At 29.3% G+C, this 21,946-nt stretch overlaps 1 protein-coding gene across 1 annotated transcript in view; it reads right to left on the bottom strand.

Moving 5' to 3' along the window:
* The window catches only part of LOC106678649 (coiled-coil domain-containing protein CG32809), a gene marked incomplete in the record, with an annotated part of 525,778 nt that overhangs the window by 306 nt on the left and 503,526 nt on the right, over positions 1 to 21,946 (bottom strand). The window contains 1 exon segment of the mRNA XM_067047514.1: positions 1 to 1,722. Within this exon segment, the coding sequence (XP_066903615.1) occupies positions 1,225 to 1,722 (498 nt within the window).

A 21,946-nucleotide genomic window follows, 5' to 3' on the forward strand; every position in this document is an offset into this window, starting at 1 on the left:
TTTAATTATTTATAGAGCCATTATTGCATCTAAATGAAGCAAAAGACAACTAACACACTGTTTAAGGCAGTGCCCTATATAATTATAACAATAATAATAAATAATAAACAGAGGAAATCCATTTAATGTGGTTAATTGACAATTGGTTGACTTTTTGTCCTCTATGTACAATATGCTAGATAATAATACCGATAGAGATTAAAATACTTCATAACTTCTGCCAGTGCTTTTGTTTGTAGTTCTCAGTTGCACTTAAGTGCTTTTAGCAATATAAACGTGTGCTATTATTTCATTTACATATATAACGTATGTATAAAGTGGCTAAGGGAACATAGTTGAGCAATCATTATTATTTATTATTATTTTCATATAAATATTATTAATCGGCCCAACACATAGTGTATATTAGACATCTTTGAGCATCTTTTTTTCTTTCTTTTTTTAATTTTTTTTTGGGGGGGGGACGAGGTGTTGTTCAATACTTAAATTAAATGAACACTATCCAGCCAATAAAAATCAAGTTTATTGGCTTAGTTGTTGTGTGACTACATTCTAAATAAATAATACTTATTATTTAGGCAGAAAGTATAAACATTCATTCAAGATATCATTTCATTAAATTTATATATAATGCTACGAAGAGGTATAAAATGTTTTTATTCCTTACTTTTTTCACAAGTTGATCAATCATTTTAAGTAGTAGATATTAATAAATAAAGTTGATTTAAAAAACAAGAGAGGAAGAAAATTCATTTAATTATATTTTCCTTCCCTAGTAGAGCAAATAGTGGGCAAAACTTATCTTTTACAGTCATTTATGTTTCAGCTAGTATTTATGGAGAAAGTTTCATACAGCTGTGCATCTATGTACCTCCTCATCACATATTTCACAAGCGAGACAATTGGAAGTGTCTGACCACACAACTAAAGTGGCAGTTAAGTGTAACCCACAACTGGCCTCCAAACAGGGTCTTATTTCAAAGCAGACATCCGTTAATCCTATAACTTCCAAAGTTAATTGCAAATGTTAAGAAAATGTGATAACCTCATTAGAATTAAAAACAATTTGAATTTTACAGTAACTAAAATTTTTTTGTTTTTTGAAAACAGATTGAAAATTATATATAATTGAAATTAATTTAAAATAAAAAAAAATTAAAAAATGCTCAAAGGGGCCTGAGTATGATATTTGAATAAAGGAGGTAGAGCTCGATGCCACACACACTACAGTATGTCAGTCTCATATATCTTTGATGTGGTGGTAGTTGCTGTGGTAGTTGTCGTTGACGTGGTGGTCACAGGGGCCAGGTGGGAGAGGGAGCCAGTTGGAGCAAGCGTAAGGCCCATCTTGCCAAGGAGATTTGACTCGGAGCCTGTCTTTTTTAGCTGGAGAAGGTCAGGTGGTTGCTGCAGGCTCTGGAGCCGAGTGTACTGCTCCTGCAGGGCCCGCTGCTTGCGCAGCAGTTCCCGGTGCTTGGCCTCCAGCAGCTCAGCCCTGGAAGGAGCGGGCTGGGACGCTACACTCTCTGCCGATGATGACTCGGACGGCGACTTGGAGGAGGTGCGAGGGGGTGGCGGCGGCGGCACTGAGTGTAGCCTTCGCACACCCCTGAATGACTGCAGTTCGTCTAGCAGAGCGTCGAGCGGGTTCTCCGCACGCTGTGGGCACCCTCCACCACTCCCCTCTCCGTCGAGCTGCTCCGTCTCTTCTCCAGGGACGTCCTATTTCATCATACAAAATTATTAAAGTCATAATTAAATATTAAACTTATTAGTTTTTTATATTATAAACATAACTTAAATATACTGATTTCTTTTGATAAGTAGAATGCTCTCTTCATCTATTAATCCTGACACATGACTATTCATACAGCTCAATTATAAGGTCGGTATAAATTATTAAAAAAAGTTATTCTAATGCATTAGAATCTGTATTAATATATAGTAAATATTCCTGTAGGAATATTTAAATAAATATCTTCTATCCATAAACAACACGAAAACTGACAATTAAATCAATCTTGAATATAATCTATTTGGAGAAATTATATCATTGAAGTAGAAAACAATTAAGAGGCCAAAACAAAATACTAAAACTATATTTATCTTGATTATTCATATCTAGCAATACAAGAAGAGGGGACATTTATCTGGTCTGTATTAGTAATTATACGTAGGTTTTAGACAATCACTATGTTTTGAAGTTTAACTGTTAATTCTCAGTTACAAATAAATTTAAAAAATACTGTTTTCAGAATCCTGAATAGAGGAACTAGAGTTTTTTTTTTTTAAATAATGGAAAGAGCCCTTGGAATGAGGCTGGAGAACTTTCAAAGGATGGCTTGCCTAGGTATTACAGAAGCAATTGAAGCATGTTCCGCAGCAGCGATGGGGGGTAACAACTCCACTGCACAATTCGATAAAAAAAAGGCTCTGGCAAGCCCACTGAGACAATATGGCACTTGGAAAAAATAGAGCACTTAAAAATCCCTAAAGTACTCAATATATAAAGAGGAAAAATAGAATATAGAAATAAGAAAATATAGAAGAAAGAGGACCCAAATTTGAAAATGGGATTCTAGTCAAGAACACAGATAGCTCAGTTGAGGAAGGAATAGCAGGGGCAGATATAAATAGACCAATGGAAAAGGACCCTGCCTATGGGATCTAGCCCAATGGTCTTCCATACTGAAGTGCATGCCATAGAAATAGCTGCTTTTTATATGTAAATTCCTGAAAAGAAAACTATCTAGATACTATCAGACAGCCAAGCGGTTGATGGCTTCAGAGTTCAACACGATAACATCATTGCTAGTGGGGATTTGTCTCAATATTTTAAAACAATTAGCTGAAGAGAATAAACTTACCCTAATGTGGACAACAGGAGTATAAGGAAATAAGACCAAGGATGGGTTAAACACAATATTAACTGGCCTTGATCTGCACAGCAATATATAGCTTAGCCAGGAAACAGATTAAATTCTGGAGAACGAAGAAGGAAAAACTGCTGGGCTGCAAAATCAAGTATGAAGCATTTTTTCAAAGAAAAAGGCTCAATTTTACCTTAACCTGAAAAATAATAAGCTGAGAACAATATATAAGACTTCTCAAGGGCCATTATCTGAGAAAAATATCAACCACTGGCCTTCTACAGATTGCAGCATTTAAAACAGGCGACAACTAAATTTAAAGACATTACTAGATCTAGCCCAAAACACTTATTAGATCTGTAGATAAGTAGATAGGTGAGTAGTTCAGGGGACCCAAATTGGTTGTGGCGAGAAAGGGTTAGTCACTCCTTCACATGATAACAAATATGATTTGGGACTTAACATGAAAAAAAATTACTAATAGCATTTATTAAAAAAGGACTATTTTTAAAACCCAAAAAGATTAAAAATATATTATAGTCACAGAGGGATAATTAATTTCTTTAATATAAGAATAGTAAACACTGTAAATTTAATTATAAACCATGAATGACCAAATGAAAACGAAAACAATGTTGAAATAAACTCAGGAATTGAGGGGTTGGATTCTAACCTTGACAATTATATATTTATTGCTGGAACTAACAGAAACAGAAAATCATAAATAAATTTGTATCTAAATATGTTATTTGCATAAAAATAAACAAAATATTGTCGATAGCTATACCTACTAAGATGCTAAATGCCAACTGATACTGATTGAAACCATATCCCTTTCCAATCAACAAGGGATGGAAACCTAAAAGAAAATATCCTAGTACAACTAATCATGGCGTCACCTAAAATGTCTGTAGCAAATAGCTTAAAGAAAATAAATCTTTCAAAAGGATCATAATATATAGTAACGACATATCAGTTAAATTACGAGTAAATAGATTTTTTTTAAAATATAACTGAGCATTAAATGAAGATAGTTTCTACTTATCAGTAAAATAAATGAATTTTCATTTCTAACATGTAATTATAGCCATTTAATTAATTTGACAAGGAATAAGTAGACAAGGTATACAAAAATATTTTTTATCGAGATAAAAAATAAAATAATTGAATAAAACAATTATTTCTTTTAAAAGTTTCAAAACATAAATATTATGTAATAAAATGGAGGAACATTTTTACAATCTTTTTGAGCAAAACGCTAATTTAATTATTTTGTTGATTTAATGGCCACCAATAGAATGTACAACTTTGAAAAATTTTGATAGACAATGTTCAAAGATAGGCTAAAGATGATTTTAAGACAAAATTATAACATAATTAATCGTTTTGAAAAATAAATGGGTAGGCAAGGAGGGCAAGAACTGAGCCCTGGCCATCCAGCCAGTGACCAAGGCCTATTCCCCTCCTCACTTACCCAAATTTGTCAATACAATTAATTATGTTTACATTTTTTGGGTCAGTAACACTTTTTCCTTTTCTCATCATTTTATATTTTTATTTTAATACTACACCATCTACGGATAATCCGAAACTTAGGGGAGCAGTGCCTAATGAACTTTTTTGCTCGAAAGACCAGTTGGTTTTAAAGGCCTATTACAAACAGCCACCAGTGAAGAGGCCTATTTGTGCCATATTCAATGAGACCAAGTTCAATAGGGCCATTAGAGTACACGATTTCACAAATATAATTAATTAACCTTGAGTAGTGCCACTTAGGCACGAACGAAGAGAAATTTTTAAGTTATTAGACCGGCTACTTAATCCAAGCCAATTGAGTAAGAGTTGAAGTTCATAAAAAAAAAAATTTAGATGTAACATTTTACTTTTTAAAATTAATTACACAGAATTAAGCTAACCCATCAATTTTCATACCATCACTTTAATTACAATGGTAAATTTTATTATTTTGAGTGCTTACCGCCAACAGAAATGTTTTTTTAACAAGACCCCACATATTTGTTTGTCCCACATAAAACAAACATAAGGAAATACAATATTTTTGGTCAATGAATCCAGCACCTCCCCCCCTTTAAAAATAAATAGAACAAATTGCTGCTTGTCAGATGTGTCACTATTTAAGTAAAGCAGCAAAATTAATTATATTTTCTTTCATCACCTTTATAGATTTTTCGCAAATCCCTGATATATAAAACCAGTTTTGTAAGACAAAAATCATGAAAATCTTTTATAATCCACACAAATATAATTTGTATGGGATGATAAGGACGTTAAAATATATCAAATGGTACAAATCTAATTTCAGTGGGTCAATTTGAGGGATAATACAATGTATTTATTATTGTTTGAATATTTTTGAGTGACTTTTTACTACTTTCAAATCTAGCAACCTTCGCCCCTTAGAAGAAACAAACCTCTCCTCTACTTTTAATACTTAAAAAATCAAATTGTGCCATTTGGTATAATTTAATGTCGTTTTGGTGCCATAAAATTTGAAGTGATAAGAAGAGTACCTATGGAGTTATGAAAGATTTTTGTCCTACAAAACTAGCATTACATGTCATGAATTTGCAAAAAATCTGTACGGGATGGAAGAAAATGGAGTTCATTTTCAGTTTCATCTTGGTCAAAATCATTAAATAAAATTTTTAGTTTTAGACCTGTGCAATCAGTGCTGAACTGGCAGGTGAACACCCAACAAGTAAGGAAAATAGATTTAGGTTTCAATGAGTTCGGTAGATAGTTGTAAGTAACGAGATTGGACCTTTGGGTTCAATAAGACGTTTTTATTATTATTACTATTAGTGATACCTAAAGTAGAGGAAGACCAGTATTAAAGCTAATAATTAATAGAGATATAAACCACTATGGGAAACTTAGGTTATAAAAGTTGATTCAATAAATATAAGTTTTAACACAGTCTTATCCATGAAACAACAAATAAGAAAATGTTTTTGAAAGATTTAAGAACATTGAGCCAACAAACTGATTGGGATAAAACAGAAGACTGTGGAGAGGCATGCAAAAGAGTGGAAGTGATAATGACCAGTCCAGAATGAGTTTTGGATAAAGGACCTACCAATTGTAAAACTCAACTCTAAGCTTCAACTGTAATGTTAAGTTTCCACGTATGTGAAAAAGAAAAAAAATAATATAAATTTTATAATAAACAAATAAGAGTGGGATAGCCGAGAGGCTTAGTACACTAGTTATGGATTCTACAGTTAGGCACAACACTAGATGGGTAACAGTCTGCCAATAGGCAGTGTACAAGTAGGTCTTGGATCTCACTCGCTTCAACTACTCTGGTGGATACCAGTTTAAATTATATATTCACCCAATATCATTGGACAGTTGATTTGCTGATGTGTAGAAGGTATAGAAAAACATAAAAAAATAAAATAAATACAGTAAAATATAATATTACTATCAATTTTATTCATAAAAAGGATTAATATTGAAAAATTCCACTATAAATCATTAGTAGCCATCACTTGTACTCAGATGATTTCAAATCCACTATTTTTAAAGTAAACAGAAATATAATCAAGAAGGATGGTTGCGAGTGTGGCCAAAAAAGGACACACTAAAAGTATAATGCTGCTTTAATGTGTGGTGACGTTTTGGTCTAAGTAGTAAGCCTTCATTGGGTGACTGGTCAATAGTTCACAATAAAGTATTAACATAAATGTAATTTAATAATTTTATTGGATAGAGTAAGATGGGATATTGATAAATATCATGGATGTATTCCTTGTCTAAATTCCTTCCTGCCAAAATAGTTAGAGAAATATTAAAGGATAATTTCTATTCTATATTTCAATATAGCACTTACTGACACAGGAGAACGAGGCTCAATGATTTAACCAAATGTGAGAAATTTAATTCTCCAACATCAGGGGGTAGGGGTTTTCAAGTTTTAACTCACAAATTTAATTTAAACAATACTTTACAGGGTCAATGATATTAATAACAGCGCATATTAGGAATTGATATATGAACCAGAATGTCATAATTTAAATATTTTTAGAATCAAGTTTCAGTAAATCAAATGTAAAAATTTCAATAAAAATACTCTCTATGCTATCTAAAATTCTCTTCTGAGCTATATAATAGGAGTGATCAACTTTTGAATATATTCTTTATTAATCGCCCCTGGCTCGGTACGCCCCTCCTTAGCAAACCTGGTCGCCCCATGCTCCCACAGAGCGACCATGTTGATGGTCAGCTTAGTGCGGACGCCTGGTCGATGTAGGCACACCTCGCCCCAGTGAGTCCCGACCTCAACTCATCCTCGGTTCCCGACCTCCAAGTAGCTGGATTACAGGAGGCTGCCAAACCTCCCAGTCCAGTAATCCACCTTTTTTTAAAAAAAAAGATTTGGGATCTATCCCCATTCAAATATTTGGTATTTAATAGATCCCAACTTGTGTCTTGTGTTTATTTAATGACAAAACATTAAACATAATTCATATTATTATAAATATTTATTAATTAAAAAGAAATATCAGAAAAAGACAGTCTACTTTTTTAATGATATATCAATCCTTCCTCTTTGGAATATTAATATCAATATATTTTAGTGAAAATACATATATCCCATACTAATGCTTTATTATCACATCAATTCTTTATTTCTAAGTGCTCCTCCGATACTTTTTCTTCTGCAATACAACAGTCAATAAATAAGTATACAATGACAAAGATGTTTTAATAACATATTTTAAAAACTGATATTAGTGGGCATTCCAGCTATATCGACCATTGTTGATCATTCCAGGTATATAGACTAAATTGTTGGACATTTCAGCTATATTGACCACATTGTTGGTCATTCCAGCTATATAGACCACATTGTTGGACATTTTAGCTATATTGTCCAAATAGTAGGCCATTCCAGCTATATAGACCACATTGTTGGACATTTCAGCTATATTGACCATTGTTGGACATTTCAGCTATATTGACCATTGTTGGACATTTCAGCTATATTGACCATTGTTGGACATTTCAGCTATATTGACCAAATAGTAGGCCATTCCAGCTATATAGACCACATTGTTGGCCATTTCAGCTATATAGATCAAATTATTGATCATTACTGCTATGTAGACCGGAAGGTTGGCCATTCCTGCTTTACGTGTAAACCAAATTGTTGATCATTCCTGGTATATAGATTGTTCTCCCAGAAGAAAATGAATAACAAGTAATGATTAAATGATCATTTAAATATTCCATTCTTTGAATTTAAAGGTTGGCTGTTTGATTGGTAATATAAACTAGATTAAAAATTTATTTATTTTAATAGTTTTCTACAGCAGTAGTTTCCAACAAGTGAATAACACACTTAAATAATAATTAAAACTTTTAATGTGTCTGAATATTATAGGTATAGGGAATAATTTATTTCCGAATTTTTTCTTAGCTCAATATAGTAAATGAAATTTTTAAGAAATTTATGAAATTCTGAAAAATGATTCAAATTTAAAGTCTTCCCATTATTGAAAAAATGTTAAATTATTCCAACTTACTTCATTTAAAAATAGACAATGTAAATATCACCAGAAAAAAAATGGAAATAAAACAAGCTCCTTGTTCTCACAAATCTGATCATGCCTAAACAATAACAAATAAATTAATTTAAAAAAAATATATAATATTTGTTAGGGATTAATGTTCTTTGAATGAACATATGAACATTTTATACTTTACTACTTATATTCTTGTTGCCTATTATAAAAATGAGGCATGGAAACATAACAGCTAAAAGAGTGTTTAGCAGCGACTCAATTGCAGAATAAGGGCAAACTATAAGGTCTGTTATAGTTGAAACTTGAGCAAACCAAATACCAACAGACCTGGGCACAAACATCTGATTGATATCCTGTGTCTTATTAATAAAAGTCATATTTTCAATTATATTACATCATAAATTTATTGCTATAAAGATAAATAAATTGTAGACAGCTAAAATTACTTAACACTGTATAAAGCGCACATAAAAGATAGAATAATGCAAAGATCAACTAATTCAAAGTTCACACGATGCATTTATTGTTACTAAGAATAATATTTAGATTGATTCTCAATCTTAGCAAACATGCTTAATGCTTTAGCTAATTATTAAATAATTATGTTCATTTTGCGCTAAATCAGTGAAAAAGCCCATGCTTATCTACATATATCTCCTGAACCACAAAAAATATATACCTACTTCACACATCTATAAGCAAAATTTTGTACACTAGTAGCATTTTTCTTTAAAATGCTATTTGAAGTTTCATCAGAGACAAATAAATAAAACATTATAACTAAATTACTTTACACTATTGAACAGTAAATCTTGATTTATTGTGATTCAATCAATATTTTTAGAAGCTAGTTTGAAGAAAAATAAAAATGAACAGAAGAAAAGAAAAAAAAGAAAACATAAAAAAATAATATAACCACACTGTAATATTAAAGAATTATTTTAAATAATATATAATAAAAAAAAAATGACTCACATAACAGAAGTGGTAAAGAGTATAGGAAAAAGTCTCGTGCTATATTTTTAGACTCCATTCTCCTCTCCACCGACTTTGACACACTGAGACAAACAGACGAACATGCACAAAAACTTGACTCTCATATTAGTGCATTTAAAAAAAAGCTTATTTGCTAATTAAAAAAAAAAAGAGGCTACATGCAACTTAAGTTTGTAATAGTTTAATTATATCACAATATTTATATAATGTATAAATGTATATTTCAAAAAATCAAACTTTATAAATCACAATAAAAAATAAAAGAACAACACATAAATGAAGCGCTGGCATGCAATTTGTGTTTAATGTGTGTACGTGTTTCCAGCCCCCACTTTTCCCATCTCGAAAAATAACCAAGTTTATTTGCCTTTATAATATCACAATATATATGCACAAAAAAAAAAAAAGAAAAAAAAAGAGGGTTAAATAATAGTTTGAATAAATAATGTGACTTTTAATTGAAAAGGATCCATCCCGATGATATTGATCATGTAAAAAGATTAAATTGTTTATAGCTAATACATTATATATAAAAATAGATTTCAATTTAAAATATACACACAATTTTCTTTATATATATTTTTTTACAGGTCATTTGCTGTGAGAGGAATGCAGATAATAATTTCAATGTAGTGACATTTCGACAAAGAACACTATATACACCTATTTTGTCAAACAAGTTAATTTCAAAATTATAAATGTTTCATTGAATATATACTGTGGAAAGCATGATGAATCCATGGTATCAATCCTTCTTTAGTATTGTTGTACTTATAATATGATTATATTGAGAAGCAGCCTTAAACCACTATGCAGGCTAATAACATTGTTTCAAATAATAAGTAACAATTAAATCAAAATTTTAAAAATAAAACAAAAAATAATCAAGGTCCAAAATTGAAAGAAATGGAACGAAGAGAATAAAATTCAAAACTGCATTCAATAAATTTAAATGCGGGGGAAGTATCATAAGTGCAATAACACAAATGAAATAAATAGCAACAAACTCTCCACCAACTAATTAAAGCTAATCAAATAAGGAGAGGGAATGCTGCGAAATATTTACTTTTACATAAAACATAAAGCTACGAAGTACGTATACTTGGTGTGCTTTTTAAAACGAATCTTCATTAAATAGTATCAAATAGGACAAAAAGCTTGGCAATTAAATACTCATGTGATAATGTGATAATTAACATAATTCAATAGTGCAAGCATCGTGATTATTGATTTTAAAACCAACAAATGTAAATGTACAGCACGACAGTCAAGTCATAAAAAAGATTTTTTATTCAATAACAAAGACTACAATATTATATATTAGATAACAGTGCTTAACAATGAACTTACAGTAGAACTAATAAAAACCTTTGTTTGTGAATATATACATATATAGTAGTAATATTTGAATGTATTAAAAAAGATGACGAGCAATATTTAGGTAATTAATAACAATTTCTAATTATAAAAGATCTGAATTAACGTAAGTGAATTACAATGAATCAATTACTGAACATCTATAAGCTGAATATTAATGGTATTCAAAACTTAATGTAACACCTAACTACAAATACACAAATATGTATTACATATAGCTCAGTTCACATTACAAAAAAATAAATAAAAGTATTAATATATGATAAGAATTGTGTAACTAAGAACTGTCTCAATGAGAGTTTAAAAAACATTTAAAATAAAATATCATAATTACCTTCTATAAAATACATGCATAATACAAATAGTGACACCTATGTTTTGAATAACATATATTAATCACTAAACAATAAATTATTACAATACATATAAAACATATAAGTTAAGGACATTCATAGTTTTACACGTTATTTTTTGGAAAATAAAGACCCCAAACTATTTTGTTTATTCACCACAGCTTGAATAAGATTACAACACAAATTTCTTTTAAAAGATAAAAAAAATTCAACACATTTTTTTAAACTTCTTTTTTTAACAGAGCCTAATTCTGATGACATTACTAATACCCAAATAGAAATAAATGATAGGTAATATATAAAAATGCTTAAGGTAAATGGGTGATTTCAAGAAAAAAAAAAAAAAATATTCATAAAATAAAATCTAAAATGGTTTAAAAATTAAAAAAAAAAAAGTATTCAACCAATAAGAAATAGTCTAATTATAGAAAGAATTATAACTTTTTATCAATTTAATTTTATTCAGAAGTTATGCCATGTGTTTTTTAAACATTTGTAATGATTAAATTGCGGTTAGTTATATGTATATACTCACTAAAAACCATGGGTTTTTAAAATTATATATTTATATATATTTTTTTAAATGTATACAAAATATTGGTTACTATGTTGCAAAACAAATTTTTAGTCAGAGGGCACTACTGACCATTGCCTCAATAATTTTATTTTTAATTCAACCTCATTTCATAACCAGTCTTACTCTAATAATACAGCACCTTGAAGTTTTTATAAAAGGAATAAAAATTAAGAACCAATATAAGAATAAAATTATACTACTAAAAATATTTTATGTTTATATTGAGCAAAAATGTTTTGTCCATAGAAGTCTGCGGACAACTCAGCTGGAAAGACTATTAATAATAATGATAAAGACTTAATGAACAGATACCATCAATTTTTCTCTCAATAGATCTCTCTAGAGAGGCCCTTCCAAACCCAAATCTACTAATTCAGTTTTAAAGCAATCCTACCATCTACGTTTCGGTCTACTCCTCGGATGTTTATCCGTCGGTTCTGTGTTTATTAACATTTTGGGGATCCGTTCACGACTAAGCCTTACAACATTACACGCCCATCTTATACACCGCAATTCTATAACCTGAATTATATTTATCGGGTCCAATTCCCTTGAATCAGCATTGTGTAGCCTTCTAAATTCTTCGGTTAATTCATCATTTTAATACTTTATTTTCTAAAACCTTGAAGTGCTATTCTTATGCACTGTCCATAAAGCAGGAAGGATAATACTTTTGTAAATTCAAACTTTTCAGTTTTTGGATGAAATGCTCTAGCTAAGCAGTTTTGAAATTGAAAAATAACAAGCATTTTCTGCATTCAACCTTGCTTTTATTTCCTCATCAATTTGTTTTTTCTAAAGGACAATTAATAAAATAATTTTATCAAAAATATGTGTTACAGGATCCATCCGTGGCCCATCCCATGGCTCTCGTGGCCCAAATATGGTTGGGAACCAGTGCTTTATAGGTGTAAAACGTATACTTGACCCCTCTAACCATCTTTCAAATTACACTAAATTTCATTTAAAACAAATCTTGTGAATATAATAGGTTGCTAAACTTTAGAATTTTATAAGCTGGTGCTTATTTTTAAAAATTTTTCGTGTCAAATCTATTGTGGATTTATAGCTATGCAGTTTTTTATTTATTTTTTTAAACTAAATCAAATCTTAAAACTAACAACTCTGGAATATTTCTATAATTTTCCAAATTCTAATTCATTTTAATTTTTAAAGATCATTTGAACAGTGATAAATTAACAAACAGAATTTGATATAATAATGTTATAAAGATAAGTACAAGACAAGGTGATCATTATTTTCAACAGGTAATTTTTACCTTTATTGTGTGTTGCCTGCAATTATCTAGAACAAGTAGGTTTGTGGATTTCAGGAGCAGTTATATACTGTTATTTTATATGATACAACCAGAAATATTTTTAAGTAATATAAACAACCATATACAATTTACTAACTAGAGAATTAGAAAAGATTAAAATATATATAAGTGCAAAAGTTTCTCTTGGTATCACTAATATTTAAACTATAAACAATGAAGTAACAATAACAACTATCCAATAATTAATGAAGTCTTAAATATCAAATAATAAGTAATAGAGGCAATGCATACATTTTTCCACAATAAGATAAAATATTACTATTAAAATAATTAAGCGAAATGTCTATAAAACATCAATATTTCTCAAACAACTGTTATATCTGAAGATTAATATAGAAATTAATACTTATCGAGGGATTATTAAAATAATAAATTTCAACATATCTATCATGTAACCCAATAAGTACAAATATATACAATTAGGACTATTGGAGAAGAACAAATATACACAATTTTTCTGACAAATGCATTTCCTAGTAAAAGGTAATGAAAAACTAACAGTCTTTGTAACATAATTTACTTACAATAATAAAACCTTTTAATTATGTGTGCAAACTACCAATAAAAACAAACATGAAAGAAAACAAAGACAATAACTACATATAATAAAAAAAAAGACTATATTTTCTCAAAAATTACACTTATATATATACATATATTTTTAAATAGTTCTACAATTTAAATTACATAAATCTGCCTCCCAAAATAGAGGTTGTTCAGTAAAAGAATTATATAAAAAATCAGAACAAGCAGATCAATTAAAAATTTAAGTAAAATGAAATAAAAGTACTGTCCAATCTTGATAATTCAACAAATAAGTGACCATCAAGTTTCCAAATTATCAAATATTCTAGGATGCTAATACCATTCTGGGCCCACTTTTGTAAAGTAAAATAAGGTCTAAATAATACAAAGCTAAATTTGTTTAATTTATACTTCATTATTAAGACATTAACCATAGTAAGTGTTGTTGAATGAAAAGAAAGTGTATTCCAAATTTTAGTTCGTACAAGCAATTCAAGAGAGCCAAGAACTATTTCTATCTATGGGTAAGCCAGGAAAACGTTTCCTGGAACCTAGAACAAAGTCCAAGAACAGATAACAGAAGAGCTGGGAGGGAGCAAGAAGAAGATGAATAACCATGAATATTTCAAATATGTATTTCATAAAGGACTTCAATAATCATAAACATCCACTCTACACATGAGTTCATCTACAAAATTAAAATTGTATTCTTTATCAACATAAACTTCATATAGTCAATTACTAAAACTTTACTAACCAATACTAAGCAAAGATTGTGACCTGTTTTGACATACCCCTTGTATTCATTTTTAATTATTACTTACCTATATAAAAATAAAGTATTGCAATCATGTAAAATTAAATTTGAGTTTTTGAAGGAAATACAAGTTTTAAGGTCCTCTGAGTTCTTTCTGGCCCTAGCCTTGCAAAATGATCTGTGTCTGAGAACAGCTTAGCTCAAAAAAGTGAAAATGAAAAGTAGTATGAATCTGAAATTAAGTATTTAAGGCGCATATATGGTCTGGAATGTGAAAGCAACTTTTTCAACTTAATATTGACTGACCGAAAGTGCCACTTTATAGAATCAATGTTTCACATTTTTTTTTTTATTTTCTCAAAAATGACATATGATTTTCAATAAACTTGCCATGTCGAAGTACATTTAAATGGTCTTTAATACCAGCTAGGTCTTATTATTGCACCAGATTTTTTATCCCCTCCATCCATCATCATTCAGTCCGAAAAACCTTTTTTACCAGCAGCACTTTATAGCAGCACTCGATTTATTTATTCTAATAATATCCCCATAGAAAGGGATTACGGGAATTAAATACCCCTATCTTCCAATTTCAATACTATCATAGGTAAAATGTTCCCTTCTACATCATGACATTGTTGGATTACCAAACGTGTATAATTAATGAATAACAGATTATCAAGATTGTACTGTACTTATGGTGATTTTAAATTATAATGAATCAACTTGGACTATAGCAAAGTTAAATAAAATCTATCCATCAATCCAAAAAAAATAAATTTAATTGCAAATGAAGTATAAATGGGAATGATGAAGTCAGTCCAAACATCTTTAATGATAATTAAAAGAGATAATATAATTCAAAACCATTAATGAGATGTTGATGAAAATAAAATTATAGTTTTTTCTGTTTTATTTAATTCATTTATCATACTTCATCTTTACTCAAGCAAAAAGTGTTGCAGAAAGTATTATGAGAAACCCCTAAAAACTATTTGTAATTTGATAATTACTAATAGCAACACTTCATAAGTCAATAAATTCATAGTAGGAAAAGTTCATTAAAAATTTTATTTCACATTTATTATTAAGAATTAATAATACATACAAAATACTATTTAATTTACTTATAAAAAAGTTTATAAAATTAACTACAAGAGATAGAAGTTATTAAATTAACTAGAAGAGATAGAAAATTACAAATGAATTAATAAGTGTGATTGATGAAATGAAGTTAAATAGCTATAAATGTTATTTATATGATGACTAAAGAACGTCATTAGCCTCGGCATTCTTTGGGGACACAACTTTGTTTCTTTGCTTGCCCCTTCAGCAATATGTTCTTAATTACTCAAGCGGTGGCAGGAAGTGAGGAGGAGGATGATGAACAGGTTGGTTATCAGCATATTAATTACTTTGTGCCCTAGCTCTATCGCAATACAGTTCTTAAACCAAGGAGGTAAAACTATTTCCACTTATGGTTCGAACATGCAAGAATGAAGTTTAGACACACATGGCTGTTAAAGCTCCCCTTTTAAAATTTTTCAGGGCAGAAATGACAAAATGTTTATTCGGACAAATATAAACTTTTACTCATTTTCATAATGGGAGAGCCACCATTATTTATTTTGAAAAGCTAATTTTGGGTTTAGTAAAGGAAAGACATCATAAAAAAACTTTATTTGATGAAGCTTTAGGCCATTTGTGTTTCAAGTTCAGATGAGTTTAGAAAATTTTATAAGAAACTTAGTTTCGTCTAAGCTTGTATAGACAAAACTTCTGCACCATAGAAAAACTACAAAATGATAATAGTTGATGAGGGAGGGGAAAGATACAGCCAAATAGTAAAAACAAGACTACAAGGATCTGTTTGAACAAATAAAGAAGAAAACCAAATTGGTCACAATGCATTTTTCATACATATATAGTGCACTTAACTGGTTCTTATCAAAGAGTGAGGAAGGTCACATAAAATACATAAATTGAAAGATTAAAATTCAACAAAATAAAGACTAATGAAAATAAAAGTAAAATCTCAACATCTATTTTAATTATAATAGTTACTACACTAAATATTTTTTAAAATTGCTAACTGAAATTTGTACAGTGCATAATTAAAACTAGAATTAATATAACTGTACATCAAAAGTAAATGAAGAGAACTATTCATACTAAAAATAAATTGAATATGAAATAAAGAAAAAATGAATTGAAAAATTGTTTAGGCAAGGGAAAACAGGACAATTATTCATTAATCTTGAAATGAAATCAATCTCAAAGCCAACCAATCTCAAGATGTTGAGAGGGAGAGGAATAGAAATTAAATAATAAGTCAACTTCAACTAATAATAAATTAATTTGTATAGGAATAATGAGATACTGTAAAAAGCAAAATCATTAACAATTATCAAATACCAGGGGTGGGAAAGGAATAATTTAATCTTTCAAAAATAATTGACCAGATTTTACATCCAGAAAGATATAGGAGATGTACCTATAAATAATAATATCTGCTCATATATTATAATAACTAGTATAATAGTAGATTATGATAAGGAACCGAATTTACAGAGAGAGTAAACAGGAACCAAACACATTTCTGGAAAAGTAAGAGCTATTACGGGTCATTTTCATTAAGGAGGCAATAATTTATTATTCCAATCATATTCCAACCCCCTGACAATTTTTCGAGTTGAATTTTTTTTTTTTTTTTTTTTTGGTATTCCTGACTTTATTTAGAACAGCTTTTATTGTTTTTCCTATTAATTTGTTTTTCAATAGAATAAATAATTATTTTGAACAGACAGTTCATCATTTTTCATCCATGTACCAACCTGACCTTCTCAACTTCTAAAGTCTGAATGAGGTTTTAGCAACAATGAATTGAGAGGTTGAGCTTTCATTAAAACTAGATGCAAAAGAGATTTGGTTTCAGGAGTTTTTATAATTTTAAGTGAACTTCTCTAGAAAATCCAGAGAAAAATAAATTTGTCTTTTTGATGGTTTTACCTCATCCATGATGTTTCTCGAGTTTTGATTTTTACACCAGTTTTTTTTTTTAAACCAGTTTGTATTATTAGCTCACATGGGTTCAGAGTGGAATCACATTGCCTTTTTGGAAACTAATTTTTTTCTTTTAGCATGGAAGCACGCATGGAATAGTTTGAATTTCTAAATAAACTCTTTAGAAATTATATAAGTTGAGTTAAGAAAGAAAGGAAAATCCTAATTTTCATATCAATCACCGTTCATTCCATTCATGGATGGGGAATGATGATGAAGACAATAATTATTCTGATGGAACTCCTATTTAATTTTAAACACTCCTTGCCCCCTAGAGATTAAAAATAAACCTTTATATTTCTAACAATTATTATTTTTAAACACATTTTGTAAAAATAAAGTTGATATCAATACATACAAAGCAAACCTCCTAATTTTGAGTATACCGACCTAATTTTTTCAAACTGTTTGAAGAATCTTAAATTTTTTGAAAAATCAGATTACAAATTTTCACTATCATTATTTTAAAATAAACATATTTTTGATAAAAGAAAGATAGATCAAATAGTAAAAAACTATTTATTATGAGCCAATAACTCCCGTAATACTTCTGCCTCTAAGCTTTCAGAACACACCTTGACCCTCAACTATTAACTTCAACTATTCAACAATTGTTGCAAGTTTCCAACGATATAAAATGGCTCATTTGGGAATTGATACATATCCATTTGCAATCTAAATCTGTCCATCATATAGTAGATAAAAATGTACCTCTCTGATCTGATGATTATCTTACATATCTTAAGCCTTATTAAACTACAATAATTTTTCTTTTGATTTTTCTCTGTTCTGTATTTCAGAAGGTAACTTACCTATTATCCTCCCATATTTTTTATTTTGTACTAAAATTTACCTCATATTTTCACCTGATATATTTATTGCTTTATATTATTATTCTTAATTTCTAACACCTTTCTATCTCTACTCATCTTTGTATATATTATTATCATTATTGTATCCATTGCTTTAATTTTTTATTTATTTAAACCTTTTTTATTTATTTTTATCTATCATATATTTATGTATAATGTTTTATTTCTAATATATCTGCCACTCGTCAACTGTTAAATTTCTCCCCTTCCTCTGCCCTGTTGATACTTTCTATCCGCCTCAAGCCTGGAGCTTTCCTGCATTCTGAAAGGAGGGTATCCTATTTTGTTCTTTTTCCTTTTTTATTGACTTCCATTTTATTTTGATTTCCTTTATTTTCTGTCTTTTGGAGTTTACTGTATTCATTTTAAATTTCTCTTTTATCTAATTTTTTATTTTTTATTATCTCCCTTTTCATTATATGTAAAATACTTTTGTACTTCTTGTTTATTTATATATTTTGCTGTAAAATTTATTTGTATTTAGTTTAATTTACTGTGTTTATTTTTATACAATTTTTCACATTATTTTTTAGCCCCACTTTAGTTTACTTCTATTTCATGTTATCTTATTCTCTTACTCTGTTACACCATTTTAGTTGTTTGTATCTTTTTCTGCCCAGCAAAGTGGAGGGAAGCTCATAATAAATAGATTTTTACCATTTTGAGTTATTTTTGACTGCACCCAGACCATCTTCCTTTAATTAATTACACAATCAATCCAGGTCAAAAATACTTTTGATTAGAATATATAATTTATTTTCTAAATCATGAAAAAAAAAGATCATATATCAGGAATAGTTATAGGCTAGCTAAATCTTTCCATTGAATTCTAACAAAATACATATCAAGATAAGACTAGACAGAATGTTCCCATGAAAGTCTTCCCCTACCCCTCAAAATTATGCTTACTTTATTATTAAGTAACTTTCTTGGGAATTAGTACATTATCCATCTCAACAACTTTACATTCACAGTTCCCTACCACTAAAATACATCATGGAACTCATCTTTTTTAGGCCAAATATTATACAAAATAAAGACCTCAAAGATTTCAAAGACCTTTCCCTCCATGTAAGTTTTTTCACATCCATAAAGAACAGTAGAAGTATAATAATTTTGTAAATTACAAGGATGTTATCAATTTCAGGAGTAATAATAAAACTTGAATCAAAAAGTCCTATTTAAATGTTCGCAAAGTCATACTATTAATGAAGTAGAAAACAATTTAAAAAAAATTAATATCAAAAGAGGAAAATTAATGAACAATTTAAAACAGTGTTTAATAAAAATTATGATTATATAATTTTATTAAAATACAATGATAATTTATAAGGAGAAATTAACAATACCCAATCCAAAGTTTAGGAGACGGAAAAGGATTTTCCCTTTTAAAACATATACTTGATGATAAAAGATAAAACTTGACAGGAAGTCATTTAGAAATGTATGTGATACCAAATTATAAAGAAAGTACTGGAAGATTATTGATTGACTGTGTGTATAGAAGAATGGAATATGGTCCGGGTGTGGTAAAAAAAAACTCAAATAGTAGATAATTATGCTATTTTATTGAGCCAACGTTTCGCCCCACGTTGCAAGGCTTCATCAGGGCTGTTTTGACGGCAGTCAAAAACAAAGTTTGACTGCAACATGGGGCGAAACGTTGGCTCAATAAAATACTATAATTATCTACTATTTGAGTTTTTTTTTACTGCACCCGGACCATATTCCATTCTTCTATACACATGGTCAATCAATAATCTTCCAGTACTTTCTTTATAATTTGGTATCACATACATTTCTAAATGACTTCCTGTCAAGTTTTATCTTTTATCATCAAGTATATGTTTTAAAAGGGAAAATCCTTTTCCGTCTCCTAAACTTTGGATTGGGCATTGTTAATTTCTCCTTATAAATTATCATTGTATTTTAATAAAATTATATAATCATAATTTTTATTAAACACTGTTTTAAATTGTTCATTAATTTTCCTCTTTTGATATTAATTTTTTTTAAATTGTTTTCTACTTCATTAATAGTATGAATTTGCGAACATTTAAATAGGACTTTTTGATTCAAGTTTTATTATTACTCCTGAAATTGATAACATCCTTGTAATTTACAAAATTATTATACTTCTACTGTTCTTTATGGATGTGAAAAAACTTACATGGAGGGAAAGGTCTTTGAAAGTAGTATTTTGTATAATATTTGGCCTAAAAAAGATGAGTTCCATGATGTATTTTAGTGGTAGGGAACTCCGGAACACCCAGACCATATTCCATTCATATAAAGAAAGTAATTCTCACCAAAGGCAGGAAAGCTTTATTCATGTAGAAAAAAAAAATGTCCTCAGAATCAAAAATTTTCATTCACAAGAATTTTAAATTTTAGAAATCAAGGAACAAATTTGGTTCCATGTCTGTCTGTAGTTAAATTTGTGTTTGGGCATAATCAGTCGAACCATAAATCCCATTTTTTGAAATCTCAGGAATTGTATGTTAGTACCTAGTTGGCCCCATATCAATTTTATCACATTCTGTCCACTATGTTCACTCACGCATGCATTAGTGTATTTTTCTCAACACTCCAAAACTTCCCAATTTGACTCAAATTTGGAGCGAAGTTGGGAACTAAAGTGGTCTCAGTATAGAATAAATTTCATCGAATTCCATAAACTAATTTTGTTTGACTATACCCAATAATATTTTCTTGACACGCATGTTTCAAACTATGTCTCTGCCTTTAGATTTTTTATTCTCTAACAACAAATCAAGTTTATTAAAAAATAAACATGATAAAATTGATTCTTAAACCTTGAAACAGGTAATTATGTTAGAGTAAGTATAATTATAAGTAGAAATAGTGAAGAAATTGTTTCAACAAGCTTTAAAGTCTAACAACATGTTTTGCTTTATTGTATCTTTTTTGCACATTTGAATTTTTGTTGCACGATTTCCCATGTTTTGAGATTTGATTGCATATTTCAAAGATTTTTATGGTCCAAAAATCTGGTATTTAATTATAATCAATAAAAGATTATTTTTCATATCCCGATTTCGCTTCAGTGCATTTTCATTCCCCCCTTAATAACGCATTCTAAGAATATTCATTCCACTAAGTTCCATTAAGAGGCAAAGCTAACACCTAACACAATATACATTTTGAATCTATCCTTGTGGCCTTTTATCTCTTGGCTTAGTACTAATTACCCCTTCATTACTAAAAAGCTTGACAACTTAACATACATAGCCTTCTTAATTCTCCGTGAAGTTTACTTTTCTTTGCGCCATATATTTTACCATATACTTTATTTTTGAAGATCTTCAAACTTCTCTTAGTACAAGAGGCAAACATTTCATATCCCCCCAGAATGGTAGGAGGTACAATAGTGTTATAATTATTATTTTATTTGTACATAAAACTGGAGAAAAAGACCCACCTGATCTTAAATCTCAATGGAACTAATAAGTCTTAGAATAAAAATTACAGATTGAAACTCAATTAAATGTTTTGAACATGAAAATGATAACAGGTTAGCCCCTGCTCTATCAAATGATAACAGGTTAACCCCTGCTCTATCAAATGATAACAAGTTAACCCCTGCTCTATCAAATGATAACAGGTTAACCCCTGCTCTATCAAAACAGATAACAGGTTAACCCCTG

This window comes from Halyomorpha halys, unplaced genomic scaffold (assembly GCF_000696795.3).
Source record: "Halyomorpha halys isolate HHAL.00 unplaced genomic scaffold, Hhal_1.1 Scaffold152.1, whole genome shotgun sequence".
Classification (NCBI taxonomy): Eukaryota; Metazoa; Arthropoda; class Insecta; order Hemiptera; family Pentatomidae; genus Halyomorpha; species Halyomorpha halys.